We start from the raw sequence: 15,837 nt of genomic DNA, 5'->3' as shown, positions 1-15,837 counted from the left end.
ACGTCTAAATCTTCCAAAGCCCATATTCTCCCATTTGAGGTGTCATCTGAGGATCTCTGCCGTCCACATCAATAGCCCGGAGTCAGGAAAGAAAGCCCAGCCAGCCGTCCTTACTCTGCTCTGGGGCAGGAACTGCACAGCTCACAAGGGCTTTGGAGAAAGAGAAAATAGACTCCTGCTCATCAACTAGCCAGAAATTTGAGCTCTCAGAGCAGTTTCCCCTGATATAGGTATATATGTATGTGTGTTTATACACAGAGGTATACATGTATCTACACACACAGGTATATATGTATATACACACATACATCACACTACACAGGACAAAACAATATCAGTGTGAACGAACTGAGTTGCTCCACTTTCTTGTATTTTATTCTATCAGAGAGTTCCAAGTTCGGATTCAACCAAACCTGAATGTTGCTTTGTTGGTTGAATCTTGAATTTGGAGAACCTACTATAAGGGACTTAGTCATCTGTGGATTTTGGTATCCATAGGGGTGGCAGGTTGCCCTAAAACCAATACCCCACAGACATTAAAGGACAATTGCAGTTAAGCTTTCAAGGAGTCAAAAGTTATGGGCATCTAGTGCCCCTGCATCAAGGGTCCACTGTGTATCTGTATCTGTACCAATCTCCATCTATCCATCTATCTCTACCTACCATCCAGCCATGCAGCCAGCCAACCACCCACCCATCCATCCTATTGAGTCTCTTCTCTAGAGAACGCTATTACAGGATGGATGTGAAATTAGTGAAGAAAAGAAAAACAAAGACCAGGTTCTCCTATCTGCTGCACAAGTTGGGAACTATGATGGAAGCTCCTGTTGCTTTCTTCCCTGTTTTGCTGTTTTGCATGCTGGCTGCTTCCTCTAGATGACACATTCTCTGAAGTCTGAAAGCTCAGTTTAAGCTTCAATGCACTAAGGAAAAGGATGAGCATGGTCACAGCTGTCCCTGCACCCTCCAGCAGGACTGCACGTCACCTACCTTATCAATTCCCGTCACAGTGTAGCAATGACCCATAATGTGACCCAAAGGTGCCCCTGCTTTGGACTCTGCAGTACTTCTGGCCTAAAACATGAAAATAGCACTGTTGGACCCATCGTGTAAGTCACTCCCCTACCAGGCCAGACCCAGCTCTGCCTGGCCCGGCCTCTTTGCTCCCCAGGAGGAAGGACACACAAAATGTTCCACAGGAGGCCCCTTAGCAGTGACAATGAGGCATTCCCAGCCTCTCTCCAGGATGAAAAGCCCCTCGTTCCCAACAAAGAGTTGACTTTCTGGCCCCAAACAGAACTTTCTGATCATCCCCTCATGGAGGTGCACAGTCACATGCACAAGGAGACATTGTGTTACACTCAGCTCCGTGTCACCAGCTTGAAAACACCAGGAGATGGGTCATTTAGTAGTGAAGAACAAATTCCCATGGTTAACTCCAGAGGAAACAGAAAACTTGGATAAGTCACAACTAGACGAGGGAAAACTATGTGTGTGTGTGTGTACAGAAAGAGATTAGAAAAAACACTGTTAAGCATCTACTGATATATTTTTCATGATGTGTGACATCAACAAAGAGTCCAGAAAACATTAGGGTTTCATTTCATGAAATCAAACCTAGCCCTGCGTTCCTGAATGTGTGTGGCTGCTTGTATGAGCAAGGGCAGAGCTGAGAAGGGGACACACAGCACCGCTGGGGTAGAGAAAGGGACAGAGATTTGTCGGGATTGTTCTACCTGACACAGCAAGGGTGTCTGAGCTTCGTAATTTGTTTTTTTTTTTTTTAATTGATATAGTATATTAATATTCCCTGGAAAAGACTAAGGGTTTTCATACATGGTAATGTATTTTTTTTTATAAATTTTATTGTTATATTCCCCATACAATTGCAGCCCCCCCATTCTGACCCCAATCCCTCCCCTCCCGCCCCCGCCCCCCTAAAAGTGTCTCTGGTTCATATTTTTTATGTTGATTTTGATTTTCACTTTCTTATATTCATTTTCCTGGTCCCTTATTTAAGTTTTCTAGATTCCTGCTATGAGTGAGACCATCCGGTATTTTTCTTTTTCTTTTTGGCTTATTTCACTGAGCATGATCCCTTCCAGCGCCCTTCATGTTGCTGCAAATTGCATGTGTTTATCTTTTTTGCATGCTGAGTAATATTCCATGGTATATATGTACCACATCTTCTTGATCCAGTCATCTATTTTTGGGCATTTGGGTTGTTTCCAAAGCTTAGCTATTGTAAACAGTGCTGCTATAAACATAGGGGTGCAGGTGTTCTTTGGAATTGATGTTTCTGTGTCCTTTGGGTAAATACCTAGGAGTGGAATTGCTGGATCATATGGAAGCTCTATGTTTAGTAGGTCCAGAAATCTCCACACAGCTTTCCACAGTGGTTGGACCAGTTTGCACTCCCACCAACAGTGCAGAAGAGTTCCTTTTTCTCCACACCCTCGCCAACATTTGTTGTTGCTAGTTTTTTTAATATGTGCCATTCTCACTGGTGTGAGATGGTATCTCATGGTAGTTTTGATTTGCATTTCCCTGATGACAAGTGATGTTGAACATTTTTTCATATGCCTGTTGGCCATTTGCATTTCCTCCTCAGAGAAGTTTCTTTTTAGCTCTTCTGCCCATTTTTTGACTGGATTATTTTCTTTGTTGTTGTTGAGTCTCATCAGCTCTTTGCAGATTTTTGTGATCAGTCCTTTATCATTAGTGTTGGGTGCAAAAATGTTCTCCCAGTCGGTGGGGTTTCTCTTTGTTTTTGTTATTGTCTCTTTTGCTGTGCAGAAGCTCTTTAATTTGATGTAGTCCCATCTGTTTATCTTTGCCTTCACTATCACTGCTTTGGGTGATGTGTCTATAAAGATGTCTTTGATGTGCAAATCACGTAGTGTTTTGCCTATATTTCCTTCTATATATTTTATGGTTTCAGGTTATGTCTAGTTCTTTAATCCATTTTGAGTTGATTTTTGTGTATGGTGTGAGGTAGTGGTCAAGCTTCATTCTTTTGCATGTAGCGACCCAGTTTTCCCAGCACCATTTATTGAACAAACTTTCTTTGCTCCAATGCATAGTCTTTGCTCCTTTGTCAAAGATTAGTTGACCATAAATCTGTGGGTTTATTTCTGGATTTTCTATTTGATTCCATTGGTCTGTATGTCTGTTCTTGTTCCAATACCATGCAGTTTTGATGATTATGGCTTTGTAGTATAGTTTGACGTCTGGGAGTGTGATGCCTCCATTCCCTTCTTTTTTTTTCAGGAGACCTTTGGCTATTCGGGGTTTTTTGTGATTCCATATGAATTTCATCAATAATTGTTCTATTTCTTTGAAGAATGACATTGAAATTTTTATTGGAATAGCATTGAATCTGTATATTGCTTTTGGTAGGATGGCCATTTTAATAATGTTTATTCTTCCAATCCATGAGCAGGGGATGTCTCTCCATTTCTTTGTGTCTTCTTCTGTTTCTTTTAACAGTGTTTTATAGTTTTCTTTGTATAGGTCCTTTACCTCTTTTGTTAGATTTATTCCCAAATATTTGATTTTTTTTGTTTCAATAACAAAAGGGATGTTTTTTTTGATTTCTTCTTCTTCAGATTTATTGTTTGTGTATAGGAAGGCTACTGACTTTTGCGTGTTGATTTTGTATCCTGCCACTTTACTGAACTGATTGATGAGTTGAATTAGCTTTTCTGTGGAGTTTTTGGGGTTCTCTATGTATAATATCATATCGTCTGCAAATAGTGATAGTTTGACTTCTTTTCCTATTTGGATTCCTTGGATGTCTTTCTCTTGTCTTATTGCCCTGGCTAGGACTTCCAGTATTATATTGAAAAGCAGTGGTGAGAGTGGACATCCTTGTCTTGTTCCAGATCTTAATGGAATTGCTTTCAGCTTTTCACCATTGAGAATGATACTGGCTGTTGGCTTGTCATAGATGGCCTTTATGATGTTGAGGTATGTTCCTTGTATCCCAAGAATTTCAAGGGCTTTTATCATGAATGGGTGTTGCACTTTGTCGAAAGCTTTCTCAGCATCTATTGATATTATCATATGGTTTTTATATTTCTTTTTGTTGATGTGTTGGATAACGTTGATTGATTTTCGGATGTTAAACCATCCTTGTGCCCCTGGAATGAATCCAACTTGGTCGTGGTGAATTATCTTATGGATACATTGTTGGATTTTGATAGCTAAAATTTTATTGAGGATTTTTGCATCAGTGTTCATTAAGGAGATTGGCCTGTAGTTTTCCTTTTTTGTGTTGTCCTTGTTCGGTTTTAGTTTGGTATTAGTGTAATGTTGGCTTCATAAAACGTGTTTGTCCCTTCCTTCTCAATTTTTTGGAAGAGTTTGTGAAGGATAGGCACTAATTTGTCTCTGAATGTTTGGTAGAATTCATTTGTAAATCCATCAGGTCCTGGGCTTTTGTTTTTGGGGAGGTTTTTGATTACCATTTCAATTTCGCTAATTGTAATTGGTCTGTTTAGGTGTTCTATTTCTTCTTTATCTAGCTTTGGGTGATTGTAGAGTTGTAGGAATTTGTCCATCTCCTCTAGATTGTTAAACTTGTTTCCATATAACTGTTCATAGTAGTTACTGATTATTCTTTTGATTTCTGCTGTGTCCGTTGTGATTTCTCCTCTTTCATTGATGATCCTGTTTATTTGTGCTTTCTCCCTTTTTTCCTTTGTGAGCCTGGCTAGGGGTTTGTCTATTTTATTGATTTTTTCAAAGAACCAGCTCTTGGTTTCATTGATCTTTTGGATTGTTTTTTTAGTTTCAATTTCATTTATTTCTGCTTTGGTTTTTATTATTTCTTTTCTTCTACTGGTTTTGGGGTTTTTTTGTTGTTCTTTTTCTAGATCTTTGAGTTTCGAGATTAGGTTGTTTCTTTGCGTTCTTTCTTGTTTCTTGATGTGAGCTTCTATTGCTATATATTTTCCTCTTATTACTGCTTTTGCTGCATCCCATACATTTAGGATATTGGTGTCCTCCTTGTCATTCAATTCAAAAAATTTTTTAATTTCTTCTTTGATCTCCCCATTAGTCCAATGGTCTTCCAGTAGTGTGGTTTTTAATCTCCATGAGGTAGGAAAGTTCCTTGCCTTCTTTTTATGGTTTATTTCTAGTTTGATGCCTTCATGGTCAGAAAAGATGGTTGATATGATTTCAATCTTGGTGTATCTGTTGATGTTTGTCTTGTGCCCCAGTATGTGATCGATCCTGGAGAATGATCCGTGTGCGCTTGAGAAAAATGTATACTCCGTTTTTTTGGGGTTTAGTGTTCTATAGATGTCTGTTAAGCCCAATTGCTCTAGGTCCTTATTTAGAGCTTTGGTTTCTTTACTTATTTTTTGTCTTGTTGATCTATCCATTGTTGATAGTGGTGTGTTGAACTCTCCCACTACGTATGTGTTTTCTCTGATGTCTGTTTTCAGAGAGGACAACAGTTGTCTGATATATTTTGGTGCTCCTTCGTTTGGTGAGTATATGTTAATGAGTGTTATTTCTTCTTGAAGTATTGTCCCCTTGATCATAATGTAGTGACCAGTGGGGTCTCTTTTTATCTTTTTGAGTTTGAAATCTGTTTTATCTGATATAAGTATAGCTGTTCCTGCTTTCTTTTTTGGTCCATTTGCTTGTAGGATTGTTTTCCATCCTTTAACTTTGAGCCTATTTTTATCTTTTGTAGCTAAATGTGTTTCCTGGAGACAGCAAAAGGTTGGGTTTTGTTTCTTAATCCAGCCTGCGACTCTGTGTCTTTTTATTGAAGAGTTTAGTCCATTTACATTTAGAGTTAATATTGATATGTTAACATCTGTATTTGCCATTGTGTTTGTCTTTCCTTTGATTTTATTTATTTATTCTTTTAATAACTTTTTTTTTTTGGCCTTCTTTCATTGTTATTCGTCCCTCTGAGGTTCTGACTTTAGGACTCCTTGTAGTATTTTTTGGAGTGGGGGTTTAGTTGCAATGAAATTCCGGAGTTTCTGTTTGTCTGGGAAGGTCCATATTCTTTCTTCAAAGAGGAAGGAGAGCTTTGCGGGATAGAGTATTCTTGGTTGGCATCTGTTTTCTTGGAGTCTGTTGACTATGTCCCTCCACTCTCTCCTTGCCCGTAGTGTTTCTTCGGAGAAGTCTGATGTCAGCCTGATTGGTTTTCCTTTGAATGTTATCTGTTTCTTCCCTCTTGCCAGCTTCATTATTTTTTCCTTGTCCTGGATTCTTGGGAGCTTTACTATTATGTGTCTTGCTGTGTTTTTCCTTTCGTCGTGGAAGTTTGGTGTTCTTCTTGCTTCTTGTATATCAATTTTCAGCTCCTTCTTCACATTTGGGAAGTTCTCTTCAATTATCTCTTTGAATATTTTCTCTGTTCCTACATCTTTCTCCTCTCCTTCTGGTATTCCTATAACTCTTATATTTCCTTTCCTCATGGAGTCAGATAGTTCCTGAAGTCTTTCTTCGTTCTTTTTCCTTCGTACTTCTCTTTCCTTTTCTGTTTTGGTTCTTTTTATTTCTGTGTCTTCAAGATTACTTATTTGTTCTTCCATTTCATCTATTCTGCTTTCATTGCTTTTCCCAGAATTCTTTAGTTCTTCCATTAATTCTTTGATCTCCTGCATTTCTTTTACTTCCCTCTTTAGGGACTCAATTTCTTTCTTCTGACCATTGTTTTCCCTCTCTAGGGACTCAATTGCATTCTTCTGATCATTGATTATTTTTCCCTTCTGATCGTTGATTGTTTTCCTTTATGACTTCTGTCAGTTTTTTAATCACGGCAATTTTAAATTCTCTTTCTGGAAGGCTCAGAAATTCTTCCAAGTTATTGTCGTTGCAATCTGGGGGCTGGTTTTCTTTTTGTGGTGTGCTTTTTCTCTGGAGAGTTGCTAGGTTGCGTGTGGTTCTTCTCCTCCCTACTGTCTATTTTCTAATTTGCCGTATGCGTTGGGACACTGTGTTGATGGGACTGGCCGGCATCTTGGGTGGGCTTCTCTGTACCCCTCTGGTTCCTCCAGGAGTCATCTGTCAGTTTCAAGCAGTCTTTACTGGAGAAAGGTCCCTGTTCTAAAATGCCGATGTGGGGACACACTCCCCTGTGCGCCTGGTCTGCCCCGGCGGTGGGTTCCTGCTCCCCTCTGGGCTTGGACTGCAGGCCAGAGGGGGTCTGGCGTGGGCGAACTTCCCCCGCTCACCTCTGGCTCCTGAGGAAGCCTTCTGCAGGTAGTCTTTACTGAAGAAGTGTCCCTGTTCTAAAATGGTGATGTGGGACACACTCCCTGCGCGTCCGGTCTCAGGCACACTCTTCTGCGCGCCTGGTCTGCCCCGGCTGTGGGTGCTCGCTCTCCCTGTGGGCTCAGACTACTTGTTCGGAAGGGGCCCGGTGTGGGCTAACTCCCCAGCTGGCCACTAGCTCCTTCAGGAGCCTCTGCTGGCTTCAAGTCGCTAGGTGGCGCCAGAGATCTCTCCTAGAGCCCTTGGGGAGCTGATTTTCCACCCCGTGGGACAGGGAGCAGAGCGGGGATGGTAGGGTACACCTCAACGGCTTTGGGGTGCTGTGTCTGCCTTTGCCCCACCGTCGTGGGGAACCCACGCCCCTAATTTCGTGCCCCGGGTCTCAGTTCCAAAGCCCTCAGTTCCAGGACGCGGGCTGTAGCCCAGATCAGTGGCGCAGGAATGGCGCCTTTTGAATCCCGCTCCCCTGCCTTGGCGCCTTGTTCCTGCTCACTCAGGGAGGGCCTCCGCCGTCTCCCCGCAAGCCTAGGTCGCAGGCGCGGGGACCTGGGCAGCTGCGATCCGGTCCGGATCCGCGCCACTTTCCGCGCAAGCTTACCGGGCGGCCGGGGCTGTGTGCTGGTGCTGGTCTCCTCCTGGGGGGCGGGGCTCTCTTTAATGGCGCCTGGAGCTCACCATCGCGGCGGATCCTGCAGGGTTCTCCACAGCTCCCGTTCACGGGGTGTGGTGGCTGAAATAGTTCCTTTCCACTCACAGTCCCACTTGCTGCGTCCGTTTTTCTTGTTGGCCATTTTGGTTTGTTGTTTCCCTCCTCTCTGCTGGTCGGAGAGTGCAGACTTTGTGGGCGGGGGAGGGGAGCAGGGTTCTGCGCTTCCCTCCCTTCTGGTCCTCTTTTATGGTAACTTTCCTCTTCGGGCAGTTTGCTGGAGTTGTCCGTTTATCTTCCGTGTCCCAGTTCTCACTGGGACCTGCCGCTTTTCCTCCCTATTAACTTTTTTTAATGGGAGATCTTACTCGCAGCATCTCCTCGCCGCCATGCTGCTCCGCCCCCGAGGTCAAAGTCTGAGCTTCGTAATTTGAAAGACATTAAATAGAAACTTCTGCTTGGATTGAAATAAACAAACACTGACACTCCCCAGTCCTGGAAGTGCCAGCCCTCCTGTGTGTGCTCAGGGCACCTGCTCATGCCTCTGACTCTGGCAGAGAGCTTGGAAGGGAGAGACAGGTGAGCAACTTACATCGATGGAGCAGCCCACCAGAGAGCCCCTCTTCAAGGCCTTCTCGAGAATCTCATAGAAGTTCTTTGGAGCCTCTTTGGTTGTGTAGGTCTCGGCTACACCCCCAGTGAAGTCTTCCATGGCCTCGATGATCCTGCCCCTCTCCAGTGCCTGGTAGCTCCCATTCAACCTGTGAAGGCAGAAGTTTGGAAGCGGCTGCAGGGATGAGGAAGGCCACCAGGTGGCGCCCCCAGCCAGAGGTTTTTCCAACTGAATCAGAAACCTCCCAAGGCTTGCCCTGGCTGGGTGGCATGGAAGGAAGATGGGAAGTAGGATTTGGGGTCTACTTGATGCTCTGAAGACACAAGAAATCTCTGTGAGATAGGCAGCCTGGTGTGGGTTACTCTGACTGAGGGTTCAAGAGCCAGACCCACCTCTTACAAGCTGAGTGTTGTTGTGTGAACCCGCTCATGATTCAGTTTCATGATGTGCAAAGTGGGGGCACAGTTGTCCTCTCCCCTCTAGGACTGCTGTGATGTTTAAATCAGTCTCTCTCTCTCTTCATAGGACCTGACCAAGAAAGAATTAGTCGTGTAGACAGAGAGGTAAGGAACTTTTCCTGCCTGGTCTCAGGTACTCCCAATCACACAACTGCATACGTAGCATGTCTGTACATGTACACATACACATACCTGTACACAGAATGTGCATATAGACACACACTTTATGGGTGTATACTCTGCTTGAGTTATAAAATAAACTTTGTAGGTGTGTGGCAATGTTCACTATTGTTTTCATTTGCAGTTTCTTTTTTTAAAAAAAGATTTATTTATGTATGCATACAAGAGCTGGGGTACAGGCCAGAGATGCAAGGGGTGAGAGGATTCACCAGAGACAGAGTGGGGAACAGAACAGGCAGACTGACCAAAAACACTGATGAGGGGAGCGGCAGGCAAGACAGGAGAGGTCTGCTGAGCCATGTGGGTCCCTCTGGCAGGCCAGGAATTGAACTCATTCTGCAGAGGCTGGGGATTGCTTCATAGTGCTGTGCTTAATCCCTTGTGCCACCGGGAAGGCCCCCATTTACAGTCGCTTCATGACAAATGATGTTGAACATATTTCTATGAGCTAATTTGCCTTCTTTTTAGGAAACGTATTCTCCTTGAGGCAAAGGTTTCAAATCCTACCAACTGACTCAAGCCTTTTGCACAGCTTGGGGTGGGGGGAGGTGATGGGTTCCCTCTTCTGAGCTCCTGGAGAATGAAACCACACCCAACCCAGCCCCAAGCAGAGAATCTGACCCTAGAGAGGAGGGTCCATGATGGGAGGACTCCTGGAAGGACTGGGTTGCCTCCACCAGGCCTGGAAAGCATCCCCTTTGCTCACCCCAAGCCTGTCAGTGGCACCGAGGGGGTTTATGCAGACCAGGTGGGCATGTAGCAAAGCAGCACCTTTGGTTCTTTCATGGTTTAATCCCATCCTGCTGATTTCAGGATGAATTGAGCCTCAGTTTACCTTCACTTTATCTGGCCACTTACATACCCACTTGGAGGTAGAAGCATGGCCTTCCTCCCTGCTTCCTGTCTCTGAGGACGGATTTCCACAATTGAAGATAAAGGCTGAGTCCAAGGGGATCCCGTGGGAGCTCTGCTATCATGGCTGCTGCTGACTAGCTGGTGGGCTGGAAAGCGGCATTGCCATTGGAACTCTGGCCAGTCGGGTGATTAGAAATGACTGTCAAGATTCTACTTAGCCGGGGTTCCTAGGTTAGTGAAATCCAGACACAGAAAGTTGCAGGGTGGTGGCCGGGGGCTGGGGGGCGGGGAGGGGGTGTAGTGTTGAATGGTGTAGAGTTTGAGTCTGGCAGGCTGAAGCTGTGTGGGTGATGGTTGCCTAACAATGTGAATGAACTTAATGCCGCTGAAATATACAGTTAAAAATGGTTAAAACAGTCAATGTACAATTTAAAAAATTATAAAGGAGAATTCCAAAGTGGGAAAGTGACATCTCAGTCTCCACTGGCCAGGAGCCCTGAGGCTTCTGCCCTGGCTGTGCTGGTGGGGACGTCGCCCAGAAACATCCCTGCACTCTGGCTGCTGCCAAAGGCAGGATCCACATACTGGGGCAGAAAGGTATGCGCGTCGCCATGTGTCTGAGGATGGGCACAGTTAGACCCCGACAGCAAGCTGCCCCAGCCACTCCTGTTCCACCTCAGCCCTGACTGGGCCCAGGCGGGTGGCCCTGCCGCCCCACACGTGCCATCCCAGAGCCTCAGTGTCCCTCTCCACGGCTGTGCCCTGAAAAGGACCCAGGAGGGAGACTGGCCTCCCTGGGACAGGGGCCTGCCCGCGCTGGGCGACACTCACTTGGCATAGGCTTTCTCCAGCAGGGCGCCCCAGAACTTGTTGTTGTCGGCCGAGTGGAGGTAGATCAAGCCATTACCGGAGGTGGGCAGCCGGTCATCAATCACCACGTCTACCCACTCGCTGTGTTGCCAGAGCTGTCACCCGGGGCAGAGACAGATTGCAGGGTTGCGTTTCACAGAAGGTCCAGGCCCCCTTTGTCCACGTTATCACTTTGCTTTTTCTCCCTCAGATCTGGAGGAAACTCTCATGTGGGTTCTGCGATGGGCTCAACTGTGCTTTGTCCACAGAGCCACGTGTGGAGCATCCCACCCGCCACTGACATGGGCTTGAAGACCCTGCGCGGTCCCCTCAGAGCCGGGGTGGACACTCCAGAGCTCTCCGGCCAGTTCTCTCTCAAGAGGAAAAGACACCCCTGATGACTAGCATCTGCAGAAACACCTGACATCACACTGCGCCCCAGTGACATAAGTTCACTTACCTGGAAATGGAAGATCCCAGCATAACCGGAGCCAAAGTTTTGGTCCTGGGGGAGCACTCTGGCCAGCGCTTTCTCGTTGAGCGTCAGGGAGCCAATGGCAGCTGCCAGCCAGCAGTCAGCTGTAAGTGAAACGTCATTAATCGCAGGTGTTACTGCTAATTTGTGGGAAAAAGGACAATCCTATTGCCAGAGGAGATGTGGGGCATTCCAGATGTGACCCTGTTTTTTCCTGTATTTTAAAATATGGGAAGGATACCAGCAAATCTCTCCCCTCTGTCTCCCTTCCCAGCTCTCCTGCCCACTTAGCACAGACAGCTCTTGTCTTGGCAGTGGTAAAGGTCATGCCCACGTGGGTGTCACTGTGCTCTACTGCACGTCAGCTCCGTGGAAGGCCAGGAGGCCAGGGCTGTGAGAGTTAGTGTCAGCGGGCCAGGGTGAGTGACGTCTCATCCTGCTTGGCCTGTGGCACTTGGGGTGAGCTCAGAGGGAGCACTTTGCAGGGGCTCATGCCTCCCCAGGCTAGACTTAGCTTTGTTGTAGGTAATAATAGCTTCATGGGTATCATCTACTTTCACTTATCTTGTATTTTCAAGATTTGTAGACTGATCTGCTGGTTTCCCCAGATATAACCTTCAAGTTAGCCCCCATTCAGAGGAATACACAAAAGTGAGTACGAACATCAAGCAGTGTTTGAAGCTTACACTGTACAGACTCCCACATGCGTTCATGTGCTCATACTAAGCATGGGGCGGGCACCTCATCTGTACCTATCAGAGCTCTAGCTGCTGCCTGTGAAAGATGTCTGAGCAGACATTGGGAATTACCTATTTATCCAACAGGACCTCCCCATTCTACCCCAAATCTATTTGCTTGTAGTTGATAATACCACTTGAATTCATTGGAACTCAAGTATGGCTTCCTGGGAGTTGACATTTCTGGAAAGTTCTTTGTACCACTGGACGTGGGACATTGTCACACAACACTTTCTTGGTCATTGCCGGAGACTATTTCGCCAGAAATGTGCTCAGCTTTTGAAGAGAGAGATTCAGATGTCATTTATACAATAAAAATAAGAGAAAAACCCCCAGAAGAGATGAAAATTACTTATCACAGTTGAGTCTGTGCCAATGGATAGGTTTGGCTGCCTCAAGCACGATGCTGGGTGAGGGTGCCCCCAATGTTCAGTTTGTCGGGTGAAAGCATGCAGGTGGACACTGATAGGGAGGGGCAACGATGGTGTTGGTGATAGTCAAGTACTTATTTGGGGGGCTGGTTCACAGCTGTCCATTTTATCGTTATCCTTTATTTACATGGTTTTTTTTTTGCGTAGAAGTGGGGTACAGGCCAGATGTGGAATGGTGAGAGGATTCACCAGAGACAGAGTGGGGAGCAAAACAGGTGGACTTACTGAAATACACTACTGAGGGCAGCACGTGCTAGACAGGAGAGGCCTGCTGCACCATATGTAGGTTAGCTCCCTGGCTGGGGATCGAACTCAGGCCATAGCAGTAATTGCACTGAGACTCAACCCCTAGGCCACCAGGGAGGCCCTCCTTCATTCATATGTTATTTTTTGAAAAGATTTATTTATTTATTTATATGAGCACTGGGTGCAGTCACAAGCGCGGGAGGGTGAGAGAATTCACCAGAGCCAGAGCAGAGAACAGAACAGGTAGACTGACAAAATACACTGTTGAGGGGAGCAGCGGACAGTAGGAGAGGTCTGTCGCGCCATGTGGGACCCTCACCCGGTGGCCGGGGATCGAACTGGCGCTGCAAAGCCTGTGGGCAACTTTGCAACCCAGCGCTCAACCTGCTGCACCACTAGGGGAGGCCCCTCACTCATATGTTATATACAGTATTCAGATGTAGAAAAATTGCCACAAAATAATATTTGTCATTAACTATCAACTAAGGTTGTAATTTCAAATCATTCTATACCAAAGTGACAAATTAAAACTTTGAAAAAAGGGCCTCCCCGGTGGCGCAGAGTTGAGTGCTGGGTTGTGAAGCTGCCCGCGGCCTCTGCCGTGCCGGTTCGATCCCCGGCTGCTCCCTGGCCATGGGGCGAGGGTCCCACATGGCGCGCAGACCTCTCCTGCCGCCCGCTGCTCCCCTCAGCAGTGTACTTCGGTCCTTCTGCCTGCTCTGCTCCCCGCTCTGGCTCTGGTGAATTCTCTCACCCTCCCGCGCTTCTGACTATACCCAGTGCTTTTTTTGAAAAGCCAAGGTTATGTATATATAATGGAATGTATAATTCCATGTATCCACCATGTCTGTGTCTCTATGTCTACCATCTACCTACCTACCTACCTTTCCATCATCTGTTTATCTTCTGTCATGATGCATGTGTCTGTCTGTCTGTCTGTGTATCAACCATCTCTCATCATTCTAGGTGTGACTTTTGAGTTCTGGGAGGGTAACTCAGCTACTTGTCATGAAGCTCCCGGCATGTCCCACTTCATCCGTCAGACCACAGTGGTGACCTCAGCTGTGGGGAACTCAGTGTCTACTCCCGCTCACAGTAGTTTGCTCTCTTTGGTTCATTCCTCTGGGGGTTGAGGTGGTCCCTAAAGCATGAACCCAGAGGCAGTGTGGCCAAGTGGTTAAGAGTAATTTGGGGCCCTGACTCTGCATATCTATCATGTCTGTGACTTTGGATAATTCACTTTGCCTCCCTCAACTTGGGTTTCTCTGTAAAATTGGGAGCGTGGTTGGGAAGACGAAGTGAGGCAATGAGTGCTGAGGGGAGGCCTAGCAGGTGACTGAGCTAATGTTCTGATGGAGCCAGCAGCCAGGCAGCGCCTCTGGGTCTCTCTGTTCTCTGAAAACTGGTGGGGAGCAGAGCGCCAGGGATGCGGAGTCCTCTGGCTCCCATTCAGCAGAGCAGGAGGCCAACTGGGGAGGAGGGGGAAGCAGAAGATGGGAGCAGTCATGTTCCCCAATCCCTGTGCAGGGAGGTGCTGGCGACCTGTGCTGCTTGTGCCTTGGCGGCAGCTCAGACCCCCAGGACCATCTGTTCCACCACCGGCTCTCCGTGCGTGACCCTCTCACTCACCAAGATCCCCTTGGCGGATGTCAGTCCTAGTGGCCTCTCCGAGAATGAATTCTGGGTTTTTCACTATTTCCTGGAAGAATGAGGGCATCGTCAGTGAGGCCTGGCCCTCCCGCCCCTTCCTGGTGGGCTCTCCTTTCTTGCAGCAGAACACTTCATTCCTGTTGCATTATTGTTTCCCGTGGAGGGACAAGCAAAGGGACAGCCCAGCCTCGTGGTGGGATGCGCCAGTCACATCACTTGGTCCCTCCATCCCCTCTGCCTACATGCCCGTCAGTGTAGGAGCCTCTTCTCTGCTTGGGGAACTCAGTCTCACGGTCATTGTTCATCCCCCCCAAGCACACTTGGTGTCTTCTTTATAACTCATACTGTTTTAATGAAACCATCGGTGCTGTTGTTGCCTGTGACGCCCCTATCAGAGCCCGTCTTCTGAGAGGCTGTCACTGGCTTGCCTGTGAGAACCCCATTGCTTCCTCGGCTTCCTACACCATGCCCAACGTTCTGAGTGATGTTCACAGAGTGTTGTGGTGGCGGGACAAAGTGGAGGCTGTCGTAGGACGAGGCCTTTGGGGGAATCCATGCCTCGTTGCTACGCAGTGCTGACCCCACAGAGGGCACTAGCAGGGGATGGCATGAGCCCCACAGGCCGTAGCAGGGTGGCTTGATTGGCTAAGAGTGGAGACAGGGAGGGCAGTAGGAGGGAAGGAAGTAACTAGAATTTCTCAGGAGAAAGCATGAGGCACTCAGTGATAGCCTTGTCAGGCTTAGGAAAATACTAGACAACAAGAAGCTTTTAGACATAATTCAGGTGTACTGGTAAATAGGTCAGTATACACACACACACACTCACACACACACACTCATACACACATTTACACACACACACCTCCATCAGGAAATAGCAATAAAGAGCTTACCAGTGTATAAAAACTCATGTCTACCTTGAACTCTGCCCTGAAGTTCCAGAATCGTGTGTGTGTTTGAAGTAGACAGGCTGTGTATTTAACACATCTTCATTATTTTCATGAAAGGAGCCAGCATGAGGGCAGACATGGGGCACCCAGTGCCTTTCAGAAGGTGAGATGCAGAGCAAATGATGGTGATGCCAGTAACCGCAGCAGGACGCCGTGTCTGCCGTGGGCACTAGTGTCTCAGCTTCACAGGGAGGAGACTGAGGTGTGGGGAGTCAGCGGTGTGACTGGTGTGACCACAGTCCCTGGACAGATGGGTGCAGGGTCTCAGCTGTGTCCCGGCCCTCACTGCACTCCCTTTCTTGCCATCACAGCCCACCCCTGGGGGCGCTCCCAGGTGGGTCCCCACCCGAGGGAAGGCAGCCAGCACCACCCAGTCAGAAGCTGAGCCCTGACTAACCCAGCACAGGAAATACTGACTCCTTGTCCCAGGCAGCAGCTCATGGCCCTTGGGACCATCTCCTCCAATTGTTAGGGTAGGGGGGCATGGACACTGGCTCAT

The 15,837-nt window shown here is 46.9% G+C and overlaps 1 protein-coding gene across 1 annotated transcript in view; it reads right to left on the bottom strand.

Moving 5' to 3' along the window:
• Positions 1-15,837, bottom strand: part of LOC311183687 (calpain-9-like) — a gene marked incomplete at both ends in the record, with an annotated part of 157,990 nt that overhangs the window by 97,368 nt on the left and 44,785 nt on the right. Inside the window, 5 exon segments of the mRNA XM_084253231.1 lie at positions 991-1,074; positions 8,487-8,655; positions 10,832-10,965; positions 11,310-11,428; positions 14,368-14,437. Of these exon segments, the coding sequence (XP_084109357.1) occupies positions 991-1,074; positions 8,487-8,655; positions 10,832-10,965; positions 11,310-11,428; positions 14,368-14,437 (576 nt within the window).

The sequence above is a fragment of the Talpa europaea genome (assembly GCF_964194135.1).
Source record: "Talpa europaea genome assembly, chromosome: 14".
NCBI classification, from domain to species: Eukaryota; Metazoa; Chordata; class Mammalia; order Eulipotyphla; family Talpidae; genus Talpa; species Talpa europaea.
Note: the sequence above shows the minus strand (reverse complement) of the source record. Positions and strands in the feature narration are given on the sequence as shown.